This window comes from Apis mellifera, linkage group LG1, assembly GCF_003254395.2.
Source record: "Apis mellifera strain DH4 linkage group LG1, Amel_HAv3.1, whole genome shotgun sequence".
NCBI classification, from domain to species: Eukaryota; Metazoa; Arthropoda; class Insecta; order Hymenoptera; family Apidae; genus Apis; species Apis mellifera.
Window position 1 is genome coordinate 10,850,342 of NC_037638.1, and position 15,145 is coordinate 10,865,486.

Consider the following 15,145-nt stretch of genomic DNA (forward strand, 5'->3'; position numbering starts at 1 on the left):
AAATGAAGCATTTTCAAATATTCATATATATATCCAATGATATATATCATTAAATTTAATTTAGAAATTATTATATTGTTTTGGTATTTGTAATTAGAAAGACATATCGAAAAACTTAGCAATTAATTTTACATAAATATTAGTACATAATATTATTACAAATTCATATAGATAATGTTTTAAAATTCATTCTTGTATATATAATGTTTTAACAGAAGTCCTGTTTATATAATATGTATTTATTAAGCAGTTACAGACTTTTGAAAATATTTTTCAAAACCGAAATTCTGTAAATACTTAATAATATTAATGTTATATATTGATAATAAAAGATCGAATATAGCTACTTATAGATGAAATAATAACAAGTTTAAAATAATATTTGTTTAAAAAATTTCTTTAAATAATCTTACTCCATATAGAATATTAACAAAAATTTAATCATATACATTTGAAATTCATTAAATATTTAGATAAATTTATATAAATATTTAATTTATATAATATTTATATAAATATTTATACATACTTATTATTTATTTTCTATTGCATAATATTATGAAAGATATACAAACCAGTTATATAAATTGTTTCAAATCAAACAAGTTATCAATTAGAAAAAATAAAAAAAAAAATCTTAAAAATTTTTTTGAAAATTTATAATTATAATAAGATATATGAAATATTTGAAGTACAAGGATAAATTTTCAATATTAAATTTTAAACTGTCTCAAATGAATACCAAATTTTGTCCGGATAAGATATGGACAATGAATTAGTAGCTATAATTCCCTTTTAATTTTTGATTTAATTTTTATATTATACACTACTAAAATTTTATTGTTTATTTTTCTAGATTTTTATGATTTCAAATACCATTAATATTCTATTTTTTAATTGTTGTATTGATGGAGTAAATTGCTAAGAAACATTATTATAATATGAGAAATTCGTTATCCTCGATATGAAACATAAAAATGAATATAAAATATTGTAATTTTATATATTTTTTTGGACATCTGCTTGAAAATTATGTGAAAATTATCATTGTTTACATGATTTTTTTATATATATATACATTATAATTTACCCGTTTTATTCTTTATCATTTTTATTATTTAAATGATTTATATCGTTTATTATATTTAATAATTCATGTTTAATTATATTTAATAATTACATTCAATTCAGAGTTTATATTAGTATATATTTTTAATATGAAAAGATATTTTAATATCGTTTTATTTTCTTTCTATTTTGATTTTCATTAGTTTCTTTCCCAGTAAATTTTACAAGTTCTCTTTTTCTATGATTATTAAACTCTTTATGTTTACTTCCTTTCATATCATTCTCATGAGATTTTTTATGCTTGGATTTCTTTTCATGTTTATTTCTTTTCTTCCTACTGTCGGTTTTATTTTTTTCCTTCTTTTCTTGATAATTCATAGAATCTCCATTTGAAATAGAATTTTTTTTTTCTTTTTTTTGTTCCTTTCTAAATCTTTTTGTACCATAGCTATTTGTGATGCTACTACTAGTATTAGTACTTTGAGTACTACTACTATTACTACTATTACTACTATTACTACTACTACTAGTACTACTACTACTACTACTACTACTACTACTACTATTACTACTACTACTACTATTACTACTACTACTACTACTACTAGCATCACTGCTGATGGAACTGTCACTACTATCGCTATCAATATCACTTTTATTTTTTTTATGTTTATATCGTTTTTCTTTCAATTTTCTTTTTTCTGCTTTTTTAGTCCTTTTTTCAAGTTGTTGTAATTTCCTATAAATGTTAACATTATTAATTAATCCTAATTATTCTCAAATTATTGTTATAAATATTATTGTTATAAATATTTGTTAACATACATTAATAACTTCTTTTTTTGCTTTTTAGAAAGTGTTTTTAGGAATGTAATTTCAGATTGTTCTTCATCATCTGAAACCATAAGATGTTCATGCTCTGGAACTCTTAGATGTTGTTGAGCACTAAGAGCTGATCTATAATAGAATTAAAAGAAAAAAATATTCATTAAAATTAAAATTAGAAAAAAATTTTTAGATTTATCTTTACTTTTTAAGTGCTAATCCATCTTCTCTCATTTGTTGAACTAATGTTAAAGCATCTGGAGTAGATGTAGCTGGTGAATTATTTGCCATTACTACACTCATTGCCTGACTATATAGAGGACATTCTTTATCTGCAATTAAAATATATATTACTGAATAATTAATTTCTTATATTTAATTTTATTCTTTTCATATTATATTATATTATTTCATATTAACCTGTATTTATATGTCCCCATTTATGACATTTGATACAACGGACATTACGTACTTGAATACCAAATGGTTGATCTCTTATTTCACTGTCTCCTTTACAATAACTTTCTCTTGGTGCATTATACTTGCGTTGCCATTCAAATTTATACTCTGGTTCATTGTCTTCTTTTTCTCTCTCTTTTTTTGCTCCAGGTGGTGGTTCATACATAAAATTTACACTAAGTTTATCCTTGCTTTCTTTACTCAATAAAGCTCTACAAAAAATAAAGTAATAAAAAATATAAAAAAAAATATTTTAAAAAAATTAAATTAAAAAAATATGATTTTACTTATTATTATGAAGATCTTGTTCTTTTTCATATTGAACACGTAATTCCTCTTGTTTTTTCTTATAAGCTTCTGCTTGTTGTTCAGCCATCCATACCTTAAAAAAATAACATAAAAAATATAAATTTAATTATTATATAAATAACAAATAACCTAAAAAATTGAGAAAACATACTCGTTTTAAATTGTCTCGAGATGCTGGGTGAAAAAATTTTTTGCACATGTAATTATTAAATCCCTTTCCCATTTTATATAATTATATAAATACGTTTTTTAATATTCAATTAATTAACATTAATGTTTATAATAAATCAATAATGAAATAAACGTATACAATTCAATCATGTAATTTTCACTAATACTAAACAGTGTTGTCGGACGAACGATATGCTACTCCCTCTACAAAAAGCAGTAACAAATTTTTATAGGAGAAAAATGACGTCGTGTATCGCCATTACTATTGTTAAATTAAGCAGAGACATCATGTATATGACAAGATGCAACAGGTGATGTTTAGTTTGTAATGCTGAGAATTCGCCACAAGATTATTAATACTAAATTAAACATTTGCAAATATTTTAAAATATCTTTTTTTATGAAAATATATGAAATATAAAAAAACAATAAAAAAATAAAAATTAAATAATTTATTATAAAAATACATGATACAATATATAAATAATTTAAATAAAAACTTAAATAATAAAATATAAATATATAAATATAAATATATATATTGTATATATATAAATATATTAAAAATTTATAATATACAATATATTATATTATATTATAATATAAATTTATAAATTTAGTTTTTAATAATCATTTTGTTTGCTGTTATTTATATCATTCTAATCAAAAAGTAAAATCCTAGTTTATTCTTCTGATATTCATTTTTTAAATATATTAAAATTAAATAATTCTAATATATTTTTATTTATTTTATATGTACAATAATTTTTATTTGTTTAAAATTCTAGTAATTTCTAGTAATTCTAGTAATTCTGTTTACATTAGAATGTAATAATGTCAAACATTAAATAATGAAAAGAAAATTATTATATCAGTAATATTTTTGAAAATCAATTTCTTTTTTAGATTCTTAATTATATTAATTTTATTTTAAAATTTATTTATGTTTAATTATAACAATTTCTTTTCAATATAATATAATATAATAGATTTTTAATATATTAGATTTATTAATAATATATTATATAACTATTATTTTTGTTTTTTTCAAAAACTTTTTTTTTATTGTATTTAAATCATACTATTTTACATACTTCAAAATGTTAAAATAAATAAAAACTTTTATCTTAATAATATTTAAATAAATAATTCTTTTACATTTTTTTATGAGAGATTGATTGATTTTCATTCTAAAGGTTGATGGCTTTTTTTCTTTGTCTGCATTTTCATAATAAAATTTATATTATGATTAATTGAATTTTTATGTTTCTCATTTATTTATTATTAGTTTTTTTCTGTTATAATAATTTTATTGCATATTTTTCATTTCATCTTATATGAATCATTGTTGTATTTTTTAAACCAAGACTTCAAATCTGAATCCTCCAATTAATTGTTTTTTTTTTCCTTGAAAAAAGAGAAGAAAACATACTGTTATTGCTGCTATCATTATTATTTATAAAATAACTACATTATTATATATGATAAATTTTAAACAATTTTTTAAATTATATTAATGTAAAAACATTAAATATTTGTCTCATTTGAATTTCTATTATTTGTTTTGAAATTGCAAAGTATTAAAAAGCAATAAAATTAAAAAAAAAATTAACATTACAAAACTATAAACTGCATTCCAAAAATGATTTGACGGCTTGGCAAGGTTAGGTTTTAATCAAATTTCTATCAAAATTAAACATTGCATCACGACATATGTCCACATAATCTAATACTAGTAATAGAGATAATGTGACATCAAATTTTATGCTGGGAATAGTAAAATAAGAAATGAAGTTGTGAAAATATAAATAGTTGACAATTGATAGTTAATATTGCCAATTTCTTTCCTCTACTACTTAATTTCTCACTGTACAAAGTGTAACGTCAAACTCTACGCGCGTAATAATTTTTTCAATCAAAGAAAGTTAGTATAATAGTAGATATTGTCATTTTATATTAAACATTTTATAATGTACAAATATATTTTATAAACATAATATAAATATATTATTGTCAGAAAAGATAATAGCTTATGTATTATTACAGGTTGGTGAAAAAGTGTTCTATAAAAGAAAGTATTATCATAATATAATACTAGATAATATTATAAACACAGATTTTTGTCATATATTGTTAGAAATATACTTGAAAATTTTTATTTATTTTGACATATAAGGTTATTTCGGTTCAATATAAAAATTCAAGAGAAAAAAAAAATACTAAGATATATTACTTGAGAAAGATATTATATAAAATTAATCAAATTTATTTGTGACAGTGAATTATTTTAGAGTTAATTTGTCTCATTAGAAATATAATTTCAAATGCAATGAAAATAAACGAGAAAAACATGGTAGCTTTTGCAACTTCTGCAACACCAGTAGATCGTGAAGGCTGGTTATACAAACGTGGTGAATTAAATCGTGGCTATCAAAAAAGATGGTTTGTTCTCAAAGGAAATATATTATTTTATTTCGATCGACGCGGTGACAAAGAACCAGTTGGTATGATAGTTCTTGAAGGTTGTACTATTGAATTGGCAGAAGATGAGGAACAATTTGGTTTTCAAATTGTATTTCATGGTCCAAATAATAGAAATTATGCTCTTGCAGCAGAATCTCAAGTAAAGATATTTTTTAATTTTAAAATATTAATTATTAATCCTAGAATAATGGACACAGAATAGATATATAATTAATTTTTAGGAATCTATGGAGCAATGGATGAAAGCTTTAGCATGTGCAAGCTATGATTATATGAAGTTAATGGTAGCAGATTTACAAAGACAATTGGATGCTGCAGAAGAAGAAACAACAATGGTGGTAGCTCCTTCACAATCTCCTAAAGCTCCACCAAGGCAACGACATAATCCTTTTAATAGATCAGAATTTCATCATCGTTCACAGAGTGTTAGATCTGCCCCTGGAAGAACAGAAAATGTTCCAAGAACAAGGATAACATTCCGTGAATTGCATAATATGTATGGTAGAAGAATTTTAGCTGATTTAAATGAATGGAGACATACAAGGAAAGCTGCTGAAGCTCCCTTAATTAGTTTCTAATAATGTATTACATATAAATTGTAAATATTTAATTCAATGTAAGATTATAAAGTAGTCGATAAAAGAAATATATTAAGTTCATAAATTCTCATTTATATATTTAAAAATCATGATAAATGAAGAAATAAAAAATTTTCATCACAATTTTTCATTAATTCCCATTAAAAAATAATATGCTATTTGATTCTAGATATTAATGTATAATTTTTAATGGTGCTATTTGATATTTTATTTTAAGATCTCATTATATTTCTTCCATCGACTATATGCACATTAAATATCATTGGAATGTATCATTTATTTTTATAAGACCAAAATATTTACAATCAATATACAACAAAATATAATTATAAATTTTAATCGTTATTAGAATATTACAAATTATTGCTGTCTCAAATAGAAACTGTGCCTGTAAAATACAATACATTCATTATTGTTAAATTAAATTATATTGAAAATTAATTCATATATTATAACATGATTCACACAATTGTGAAATGTAAAATGAATTAAAATTATATTGAAACAATAATTCCTAGACATCAAATAAATATCATATATCTGTTAAAAAATATTATTTACAAAACTATTTAAAATATCAAATTTGAATTAAAAAAAGGAATTTGTACAATTTGGATGAAAAATCAAAGTAAATTAAGTCCATTAAATTAATAATACTTTGAAATAATAAAAAACAAAAGATAATAAAGTTTTAAATAATTAAAAATTATACAAAACAGCACTGATTTAATAAAAAAAATACTTAATATTGCATTAACAATTTTCTTATTAGATATTTTATTAGAATAAATATTGACATTTTGCATATTTGTGTAAATAATATATTCGAGTACAAATTTAAAAGATTATTTAAATTTAAAGACACCTTTTTTTTTCACATCACCCGGTAGATGTCTAGCACCTAGTAAGAGTCGAGCTTTATCTTCTTCTTGTGGAGCGGATTCTTCTTGCGGGCCTCGTGGCTTAATTTGTAATTTTTGTTTAATAGCTTGACTTAATATTACACGTCTAGAATCACTTTTCATAGCTAAAAGAAGGTCAAGCCATGTCCAAGTAACATTATGATATTCTAATGTTGGTATTACCAGAGCAAAATCACGAACATCTTCTAAATTTTTTTCTTTATTTCCCTGTGTTTAAGAAATTAATATATAAATATATATAAACATATATAAAAAAATAATATATAAACATATAAAAAAAAATAATTTTGGTAATTTCTAATTCTGATTGCTTCAAAGAAATAGAAATATAATGATTTATTTATAAAATTTTAATGCAAATACCTTGTAAGAAACACGAACGGGTACTTCAGGTATTTTAATATATATAAATAATTTATTTTTGTCCGCTCGTTCTTTCATTTTTTCTACATCATCTCTTCTTTCGATTGGAACATAAAAAGAAGAATCTCGTTGTGGTGCTGGTGGTTCCTCTATTCCTTCTGGATCTCTTTCAGGAAAACAGAATTTGAGCATTGTATTGAAAAACTTTTTTGTTAATCCTAATAATAAAAGATTTGATTAATTTTTGGAAAAAATAAAAAAAAGAAAAAAATATATAATAAATACCTATTGTTAATGGGACAACATTGATTTCGAAATGTTCTTTTACAGATATTCCAGCAACTGGTGCTTTTTCTCTACAGAAAACGCGAAGAGCTCTTTGTCTATCGACAGGCATATTACTTTGTAATTCTGTCGGTGTCAATACTTCCGTGTAAATTTGATTTGGTAGTAAATTAGTCATCCTAACATATCCTAATTCAAGAAGATGTTCAACTGAATCATCAGTTTTACTTGTTTTTGTATATAAGAAATTAGTTAATATAAGATCAGCAATTCCCAATTGACCATCTGCATCAGTTAATCTCCACTGAGCATGTTTGAAGCAAATTTCTGCCACTCTTGCGACTGCTGCTGGTTTATCTTTCAATGTAGTAGAAGCTGTAGTTGGAGTAGTTGTTTCTTTATAACAACTTAACATAACATCAAGTTCTTCCGCTTTTGCTCCAAGTTGTTCCTTACATTCGAAAACTCTAACTTCCAACCGTTCCATTTCTGCTAGTAATTCGGGACTAGATTCCTCTGCTAATGCTTTTTGTACTAAATAAGTCTCACGTTCCAATCTCCTTAATTTTGCCACTAAACCACGCACAGTATTTTGTAATTGTTGAATTGGCCGTTTTTGATCTTCGACTGAGTGTAACTGCAATTGAAATCTCATTCTTTGCAAACGTTCCGACGCTTCTTTTCTTCTTGGTTCGACATATAAAAGCAAATTATTAACAATATCTAAAATCATAGCATACTGCAACGAATTCGTACAGACATCTAAATCATGATGCATCAATGTAAATGCATCAGCTGCTAAAAGTTCTTTTCTTTCCCATGGACTGACTTCTTCTCTAGGTGGTGGTGGAATTTGATCGACAGAGCCGACGTCCAAAGCTTGTCCATAACCAACATAAAAGAATTCACATTTACATCTTGAGACGATACGTTGTAGCTGATGTTGAGGTCCACCGCCACCGCCAACTGTCTGACTTACTACACCACCGACACTTTGTCCTGAACCTACTAGCGCTGGTACATCTGGTAAGCCAGCTATTACAGTTGAATCTTTTTCCTAGTTCAATATACAAACTTTAGTTAATATCGAAAATTTTACTTACAATTTATTTATAATTTAATTAATTTCTTTTTTTATTAACAATTTATTTTTTATTAACTTACTTGTATATTATCTAATGTCAACCACATTATATTATCATCGATATTTTCATCGATGTTGGCACTAACAGTTGCATAATATTGCATACATTCTAATGATCCAACCCAGGTTGTTTTTGATACTAAAGTTCTTTCTTTCCATACAGGTTGATGTATTCTTTGTAATATTTCCGCTTTTGCTGCAGATAAAATTACGTAGCCTCGTGTTTCAATACCTTTTAATAATACTTGACTGTTCACTAAAGCAACTAAAAAAAAAATAATTTTTTCTTTTTTCTTATCTATATATATATATGAATATACAGTCAATAAAAAAAGTATTTAAATCCTACATTACAATAAATTTCATTTTATTGAAAATTCTGATTTTATTGAAAGTTTCTATATATAGATATACAAAATAATATAGAACATAAAATAAAATTCTTTATAATGTAAGATTCGAATATTTGTGTACATTGAAATTATATGAAAGCGAATAATAATAAAATGCATATATTTATATATATATATATATATATATATATATATATATATATATATATATATACACACATAAGTTCATACTTAGCCAATTTTTATGAAGAACATCATCTTGATGACAAGCTGCTAGTCCACGCAATTGTTGACCTCTCGTTTGTACCGATAGATCATCGCTGAATGCAACTGGTTTATTTGCAGCTTCGGCTATTAATCTCTGTAACATACCAACAGCTTCTCCCTGTTGTGGTTTTGTTGCAGACGATGTGTTCACTTGAGTTGCTGCATTTTGTACTTCAATCGATCTTGTTCGATTTTTATGCGGTGTTGATGAACTTTCCCTGTGAAAGCCTTTCAAAGCTGCAGTAGAAAGATTTTTCTTGAGTTGCTGAGTTTTTATAAAAGAATCAAAGAGTGCAAATGCCACATCTCTATTTGTTTTCGTCCAAGCTCCTTTCAAGTCATGTACAACAAGCCTGTGTGTAGGAGTATCCCCTCCAGTAACTCCAGTTACCATTGCTTCTCTACCATAACTGACACGAGCAACGCTTAAACAATAACATTTTTCAACCGGTTGTCGAAGAGAAGCGCTTTCCTTGTCCTCATGAAGAGCACTTTTTAACCAAATTTCTGCATCACTAAGTTCACAGTTCATGTATACTACTGACCATTCAGCTCTTGGTCGATGTATTAGTCCATCATCAATTGGATGCAACGACAAATTATGCTCACAACTACATACTACTCTTCCGCCAGTTACTTCGAATCCGCGTTGCATGGCGAATGACATCCAATAGCTAACATGAAATTGATGGAAAGCTAAAGTTAATCGAACTTTTCTATAATGTCTGCTCAATTGTTTCTTTCTAGGTCTAATGTTCTTAAAAAGTGGTCCTTTTCTGGTTGGTCTTGTTGCTCCAGACAAAATAAATTTTAGATTTTCGAACCATCTAAGAGTGCTACCATATAGTAAGGCAGTTGGTGCGCTTGCTAATGCCGGAGATCCAGTTGGTTTCGTTTCGAGTGAAAGACTAACATTTAAATTTTGTGAACGAAATGCTCTAAATGAATCGTGTTCTTGATTGCTCGAATATTCTGGTAATCTATCTGGAGCGCAAGGTATCGCAGCATGATGGTCTCTAGGATCGCCTAAGCAAACCCATGCTAATTTTATGCTTAAACGTACATTCGGTAAATGTAATAATCTGCAGTCATCATATTTACTAGCTGTACGAACATAAACATCCAAATCTCCTTTTACAATAATTCTGCCCTGTGTCCAATCGAGTTCCAATCCTGTCCATGTAAGTTCCATTTCTTCTGTAGTGTTGTATGGATCTAATGAGCCATGTAATAGAACTGTTAATTGTTTCACACAAAGTGTTAATCTTCCATGAAGAGCTAATCGCATTTTGTCCCAAAATGGTAATGGGGGACTTGGATCTCGTGATGGATGAATAATTTTCTCAAAACTAAGATTACATTGTGCTATCACAGGTTCCCAACAAGGACCAAATGCGTATCTGAACTTATCAATATCCCAATTAAGATCATGATAATATTTCAATGATGTCATTCCTCTTTCTATAACAATATCTTCCCAAGGTATACCAATTTCGATTCTTACAGTTCGTCTAGCTCTCAATGGTGCTAAAGCCTCTGCCCCAGCTAATCTACCCCATACGCTTAAACTTTCTACTAAGAGTAATGGTTGGGGAAAGTCTCGTAATTGTAATTTCCATTCAGCACACTTTAAACTGATTCCTCTTACCCATAAAGTACTAAATTCAAGACCATCCTCCGGCCAAGGAGTTTCTGCATCCATTTCTCGAAGAGCTTTTATCGCATTTTCCGTGCCATTGATCGATGGATCAGCTAAAGCTAATATCTCGATATCTATCATAGACCAAGCAAATAATCGTGTTCTAGCTGGACCAGCGCGCTGCATTTGTTTCCATCGTTGTACATATATTTCGGCATTCTTTTTATTCAGACTAGCATACAGTTCTTCTACTTTACCTTGAGGTAGCAATAAGTGAGCTCGACATAATTCCTGCACTTTAGTATCGAGCATCGCTTGTCTTTTTAGGCTTTCCTTATATTCATCTTCTAATAATTCATAATTATCTCGTAAACGTACTTCAAATGGATCATCGCTTACTTCAAATATCCATTCTTTAATCTATAATGCATGAAATAATTTTTTTATATCAATTAAAATGGATAGATATAAAAAATGGATAGATATAATTACTATTAATTATTTATATATACATACTTTTATAATTAAATCATATGGCAAACGTTTTTCTTTTTCATGAGTTGATGATAACGATGACGATGAATGAATTTCTTTTAACCATTTCTTTATGCTGAATAATTCATTTTGAATTGCATCAGTAAACTGATGTTCATATGGAAAGCAAGCTTTTACCGATTCGATATTGAGCATCCAAGTTTCATTCCAATCCAAAACAAAACCTTCATTACTTTGGCGTTCTAATTGGACTTCTTCATTATTTAGTACTCTAATTAATTCGAATCCTTCAATCATAATTATGTCAGCCATGTCTAAAGTAGCACGCAAATAATTTAATCTCCATTCTCCTTGTGACCAACGTAACTGATCTGATGAAAGTTCCAAAAAATGTTTTGGAGAAATATCTATAGATAGACTGATACCGCTAGTAGCCAATATATCTATCGATCGTTTTTGTTGATTTTCAATGTCTTCATCTGTGAACAAAATTTAAATAAATACGTAAAAATATAACAAAAAAAAATAACATAATAAAATAACATAATTAAATATAATAAGAACAAATAAAAATATTAAAAAATATATATTTTAAAAAAAACCTTGAACAATGGAAGAGTTTTTGTTTATAATAGATCTAAAATTTGCAGATTCTAGCCAAAGTTTTAAAAGGCGAAGATGTAAATTTGGACTCCATGCCAGATTGGTACCATCCAAACTAATATTTATCATTTCAGGAGTAATTGCACCTTTGCACTTTCTTATAGCTAAAAACGGATGTACTAATGCTTGTGCATGTTGACATACAATTGGTTCATTTTTATTTAATGTTATTGCGCTTACACCTTCTGTTACACCCACTAATCGCTTTATATTATATTCTAAACTTGCAGTATCCAAACGCATCATGATGGATACTAAACAATAAAGTATTAATGTTAAATCTTTTTATAATTTTTAATTAAAATTATTTAATTACTGGAATATATACGTACGATTATTTTCTGCGATAAAGAATAAATTACAATTTGTAATTTTGAGATTTAATTGAACAATATTATCTGATTTTTTAGTATTTTTCATTCTTTCGATTTTTCTGTTGTATATTTGACAACATCTACCAAACAAATTTAATAAATCAGATACATTTAGGATATATATTTTCTTATTATTTTTCTTTTTTATATCTTACTTGTATGCTTCTTCAAGAAATTTAGCAAGTTCTAAACTCCATTCAGTTACAAGAGCATCAACAGCAATTCCTATAGCATTGGTACGTGTTGTAGCTAATAATACTCCAATAGACAAAGGTGTTCCCCATTGATGAGATGATTCCGAAATAAAAGCATTGGAACCATTTAAAGTACAATACAAAGATTCTATTACTAATTCTGTATTCCAATTGTCTATTATATCTACAGAATTAAGTAATTATTAAGAAATTATTAATCTATTAATTTTAATATATGTATATTAAGAATATAAAGATATAAAATACAAAATGATACCTGCAAATGTATTTAATGAAAATTTCATATGAGCTACACCACATGAAGCTTCATGAACATCCAATAATTTGATACATAATGAGGAATCATAAAGTTCAGTATTTACTCTTATATCTAACCATGGTAATTTATTCTTAAATGTTATATTACCAACAGGTTTTGAAATTTCGTTATCGGTATTAAATAATATTGTCTCCCAGTCTTTATGATCATAAATAATAGAAAGATTATTAATCTGTGTAGCAATTTGTAAAATATCTTGTTCCATCTGTATAGACAATTTAATTAATTATTTAATACATAGAAATTCATTGAAATATTTTAAAACAATACACATATAAATATAAAAATACACATTACCTTTGAATTTATTATTAATGATCGTAATGTCAAAACAGGAAGTTTACTTCGAATTGATAGCCCATCCAAATTTAAAGTGAAATTTAATAGTGGTTCAAATGGTTGGAATTTTGTGCTAATTTGTAAACCTTTCATTATACCTTCTAAACCAAGCACTACACCATCTTCTCTACCCGTAATTATAGAAGAATTACCCACTTTTAAATTAAAATCCTAGAAATATTTAATCATATTTTTCTTTTTTATTACTATTTTTAAGCAACATTAATTTTTTTCTTTTGATTTTAATCAATTCATAATAATGAATTTACCTTTGGTATAACTGGTGCTAATCGAGCTAAAAGATTATTGGAAGGATTGACATGTACATCTGAATATGAAGATGCAGCATTAGTTAATGAACTTCTGTCTTTGAAGAATGTAACAAGACCTGCTCCTCCAGAACCCTCTGTCTGCGTGATTCCGATGTACAATTTCTATAAATTAGATCCTGCTTGATTCCAATCTAATCCCATTGCAAAGGACAGTTGTTCAGGCTCATCCATTAAGTGTGCTAAACACAAATAGCTATCGTTCAAAGCATTAAGCTACATCATTGAATCATAACATAGTATTGTATTGTTGCCTAGCCTTTGCAGTTTGCACATCAAAACGAGTATGCTTATACAATATATATAGATCGTATAAACAATTTTTTTATACCTCTACCGAAAGTTCTCCTTGTGCCTTCAAAGTTGCTTCAGCTGTTCCAGCAAAACATATCTGTGAAAGACATGCATCTGATGCATGACGTAATAATTTCATTGCTCCACCTATAATGGCAGCAGATGCAAGAAGAGTACGAGCTCCATGAACAACACTACCATCTAAAGTGAGACTTTCAGCACTTCCATTAGCTAACCAACCATTACCCAAAATCAGAAGACTTAAATTTTCTACGTGCACAGCCATAAACTAAAATATTTCACAAAGTAATTATTTTAATTATTTACAAATCATTTATTTTATAAATACCTTAATTAAAATTATTTTAATTAATTATATAATAATAAATAAAATAATTTATTAATAAATTATCATTTTTTTATATTCTTATATTCTTAAATAAATCTTATTAATACAATATACATACTTGTACAAATGTTATAATTATCGGTGGGATTTTCTTGTTTCGAAAATCCATTGGCTTCTTTGGCTTTCTTAATATTTGTAGAGGTTTTATTGGAACATCTTTATTAATTCTAACATCTTTCATGATCACAGCTAAAAGTTTTGCAACATCACTACTAAAGAGACTGCTTCGTATACTGATTTCTTCCACTTGCTAAAATTAAGAAGATTAGAGTTGATTATTACAGTTAATAAAATAAATAATAATTTTCTAATGTATTTTATGAAAATAACATAAATAATAATATAAATAATTTTTTCTGTGAAAAAAACTTACCAATGTAAAACCATTTTTAGAAATATTTACGTCACGTAATATAAAATACGGTAATGAAATATGACCGACACGTAGATAAATTTTGTATCGTCTTTTTACTAACCATGCTAAAAATCTTGGTATTACCCTGATAGATAAATAAAAGAATATACCAAATTTTATTATTAAATTTTTAATCATCAGAATTACAGAATTTCCATATACAATTATTATAAATCTTACCAAGTAAAACAACAATAGAGAATAAAAAAAGTCACACACAATGCAATTAAACCAGTCATTTTTAAATACAATTACATACTGTAGAAACAATATGTAAAATGTAAATTTTTAGTAGTACCAAAAATTATTGTCAAAATAGTAGAATAATAATAATTTCTTCATCAAATTAATTTTTTAATCAAACATACCAGTTGACAAACTGCATGTGTATAAATATCTATTTA

The 15,145-nt window shown here is 26.1% G+C and overlaps 3 protein-coding genes across 6 annotated transcripts; 1 reads left to right on the forward strand and 2 right to left on the reverse strand.

The window, feature by feature from the left end:
• Nucleotides 1-1,200: 1,200 nt before the first annotated feature.
• LOC724875 (corepressor interacting with RBPJ 1) lies at nucleotides 1,201-3,073 on the reverse strand. Its single transcript, XM_003251212.4, has 6 exons — nucleotides 2,813-3,073; nucleotides 2,640-2,734; nucleotides 2,314-2,564; nucleotides 2,099-2,225; nucleotides 1,894-2,025; nucleotides 1,201-1,807 (listed from the first exon to the last, which is right to left on the reverse strand). The coding sequence occupies exons 1-6, from the start codon at nucleotides 2,882-2,884 to the stop codon at nucleotides 1,231-1,233; spliced, it is 1,254 nt and encodes a 417-aa protein (XP_003251260.2). The 5' UTR covers nucleotides 2,885-3,073; the 3' UTR covers nucleotides 1,201-1,230.
• LOC412343 (sesquipedalian-1) lies at nucleotides 3,068-6,340 on the forward strand. 3 transcript variants are annotated; one of them, XM_026443221.1, is made up of 3 exons: nucleotides 3,068-3,143; nucleotides 4,879-5,455; nucleotides 5,538-6,001. In XM_026443221.1, the coding sequence occupies exons 2-3, from the start codon at nucleotides 5,162-5,164 to the stop codon at nucleotides 5,892-5,894; spliced, it is 651 nt and encodes a 216-aa protein (XP_026299006.1). In that variant the 5' UTR covers nucleotides 3,068-3,143; nucleotides 4,879-5,161; the 3' UTR covers nucleotides 5,895-6,001. The 3 variants fall into 3 exon arrangements, with proteins under 3 accessions (XP_026299006.1, XP_016768715.1, XP_395804.2); XM_016913226.2 differs by lacking the exon at nucleotides 3,068-3,143 and adding an exon at nucleotides 4,383-4,495; XM_395804.6 differs by lacking the exon at nucleotides 3,068-3,143 and adding an exon at nucleotides 4,485-4,756 and having other exon boundaries at nucleotides 5,538-6,340.
• On the reverse strand, nucleotides 6,181-15,073 carry LOC552502 (protein KIAA0100). 2 transcript variants are annotated; one of them, XM_006568601.3, is made up of 17 exons: nucleotides 14,922-15,073; nucleotides 14,700-14,826; nucleotides 14,385-14,576; nucleotides 13,955-14,206; nucleotides 13,564-13,728; nucleotides 13,253-13,465; nucleotides 12,893-13,160; nucleotides 12,577-12,799; nucleotides 12,380-12,501; nucleotides 11,987-12,301; nucleotides 11,406-11,863; nucleotides 9,215-11,309; nucleotides 8,651-8,895; nucleotides 7,487-8,543; nucleotides 7,202-7,419; nucleotides 6,781-7,045; nucleotides 6,181-6,303 (listed from the first exon to the last, which is right to left on the reverse strand). In XM_006568601.3, exons 1-17 carry the CDS (start codon nucleotides 14,978-14,980, stop codon nucleotides 6,287-6,289), a joined length of 6,291 nt encoding a protein of 2,096 aa, XP_006568664.1. In that variant the 5' UTR covers nucleotides 14,981-15,073; the 3' UTR covers nucleotides 6,181-6,286. The 2 variants fall into 2 exon arrangements, with proteins under 2 accessions (XP_006568664.1, XP_006568663.1); XM_006568600.3 differs by lacking the exon at nucleotides 6,181-6,303 and having other exon boundaries at nucleotides 6,694-7,045.
• Between the last annotated feature and the right edge of the window lie 72 nt (nucleotides 15,074-15,145).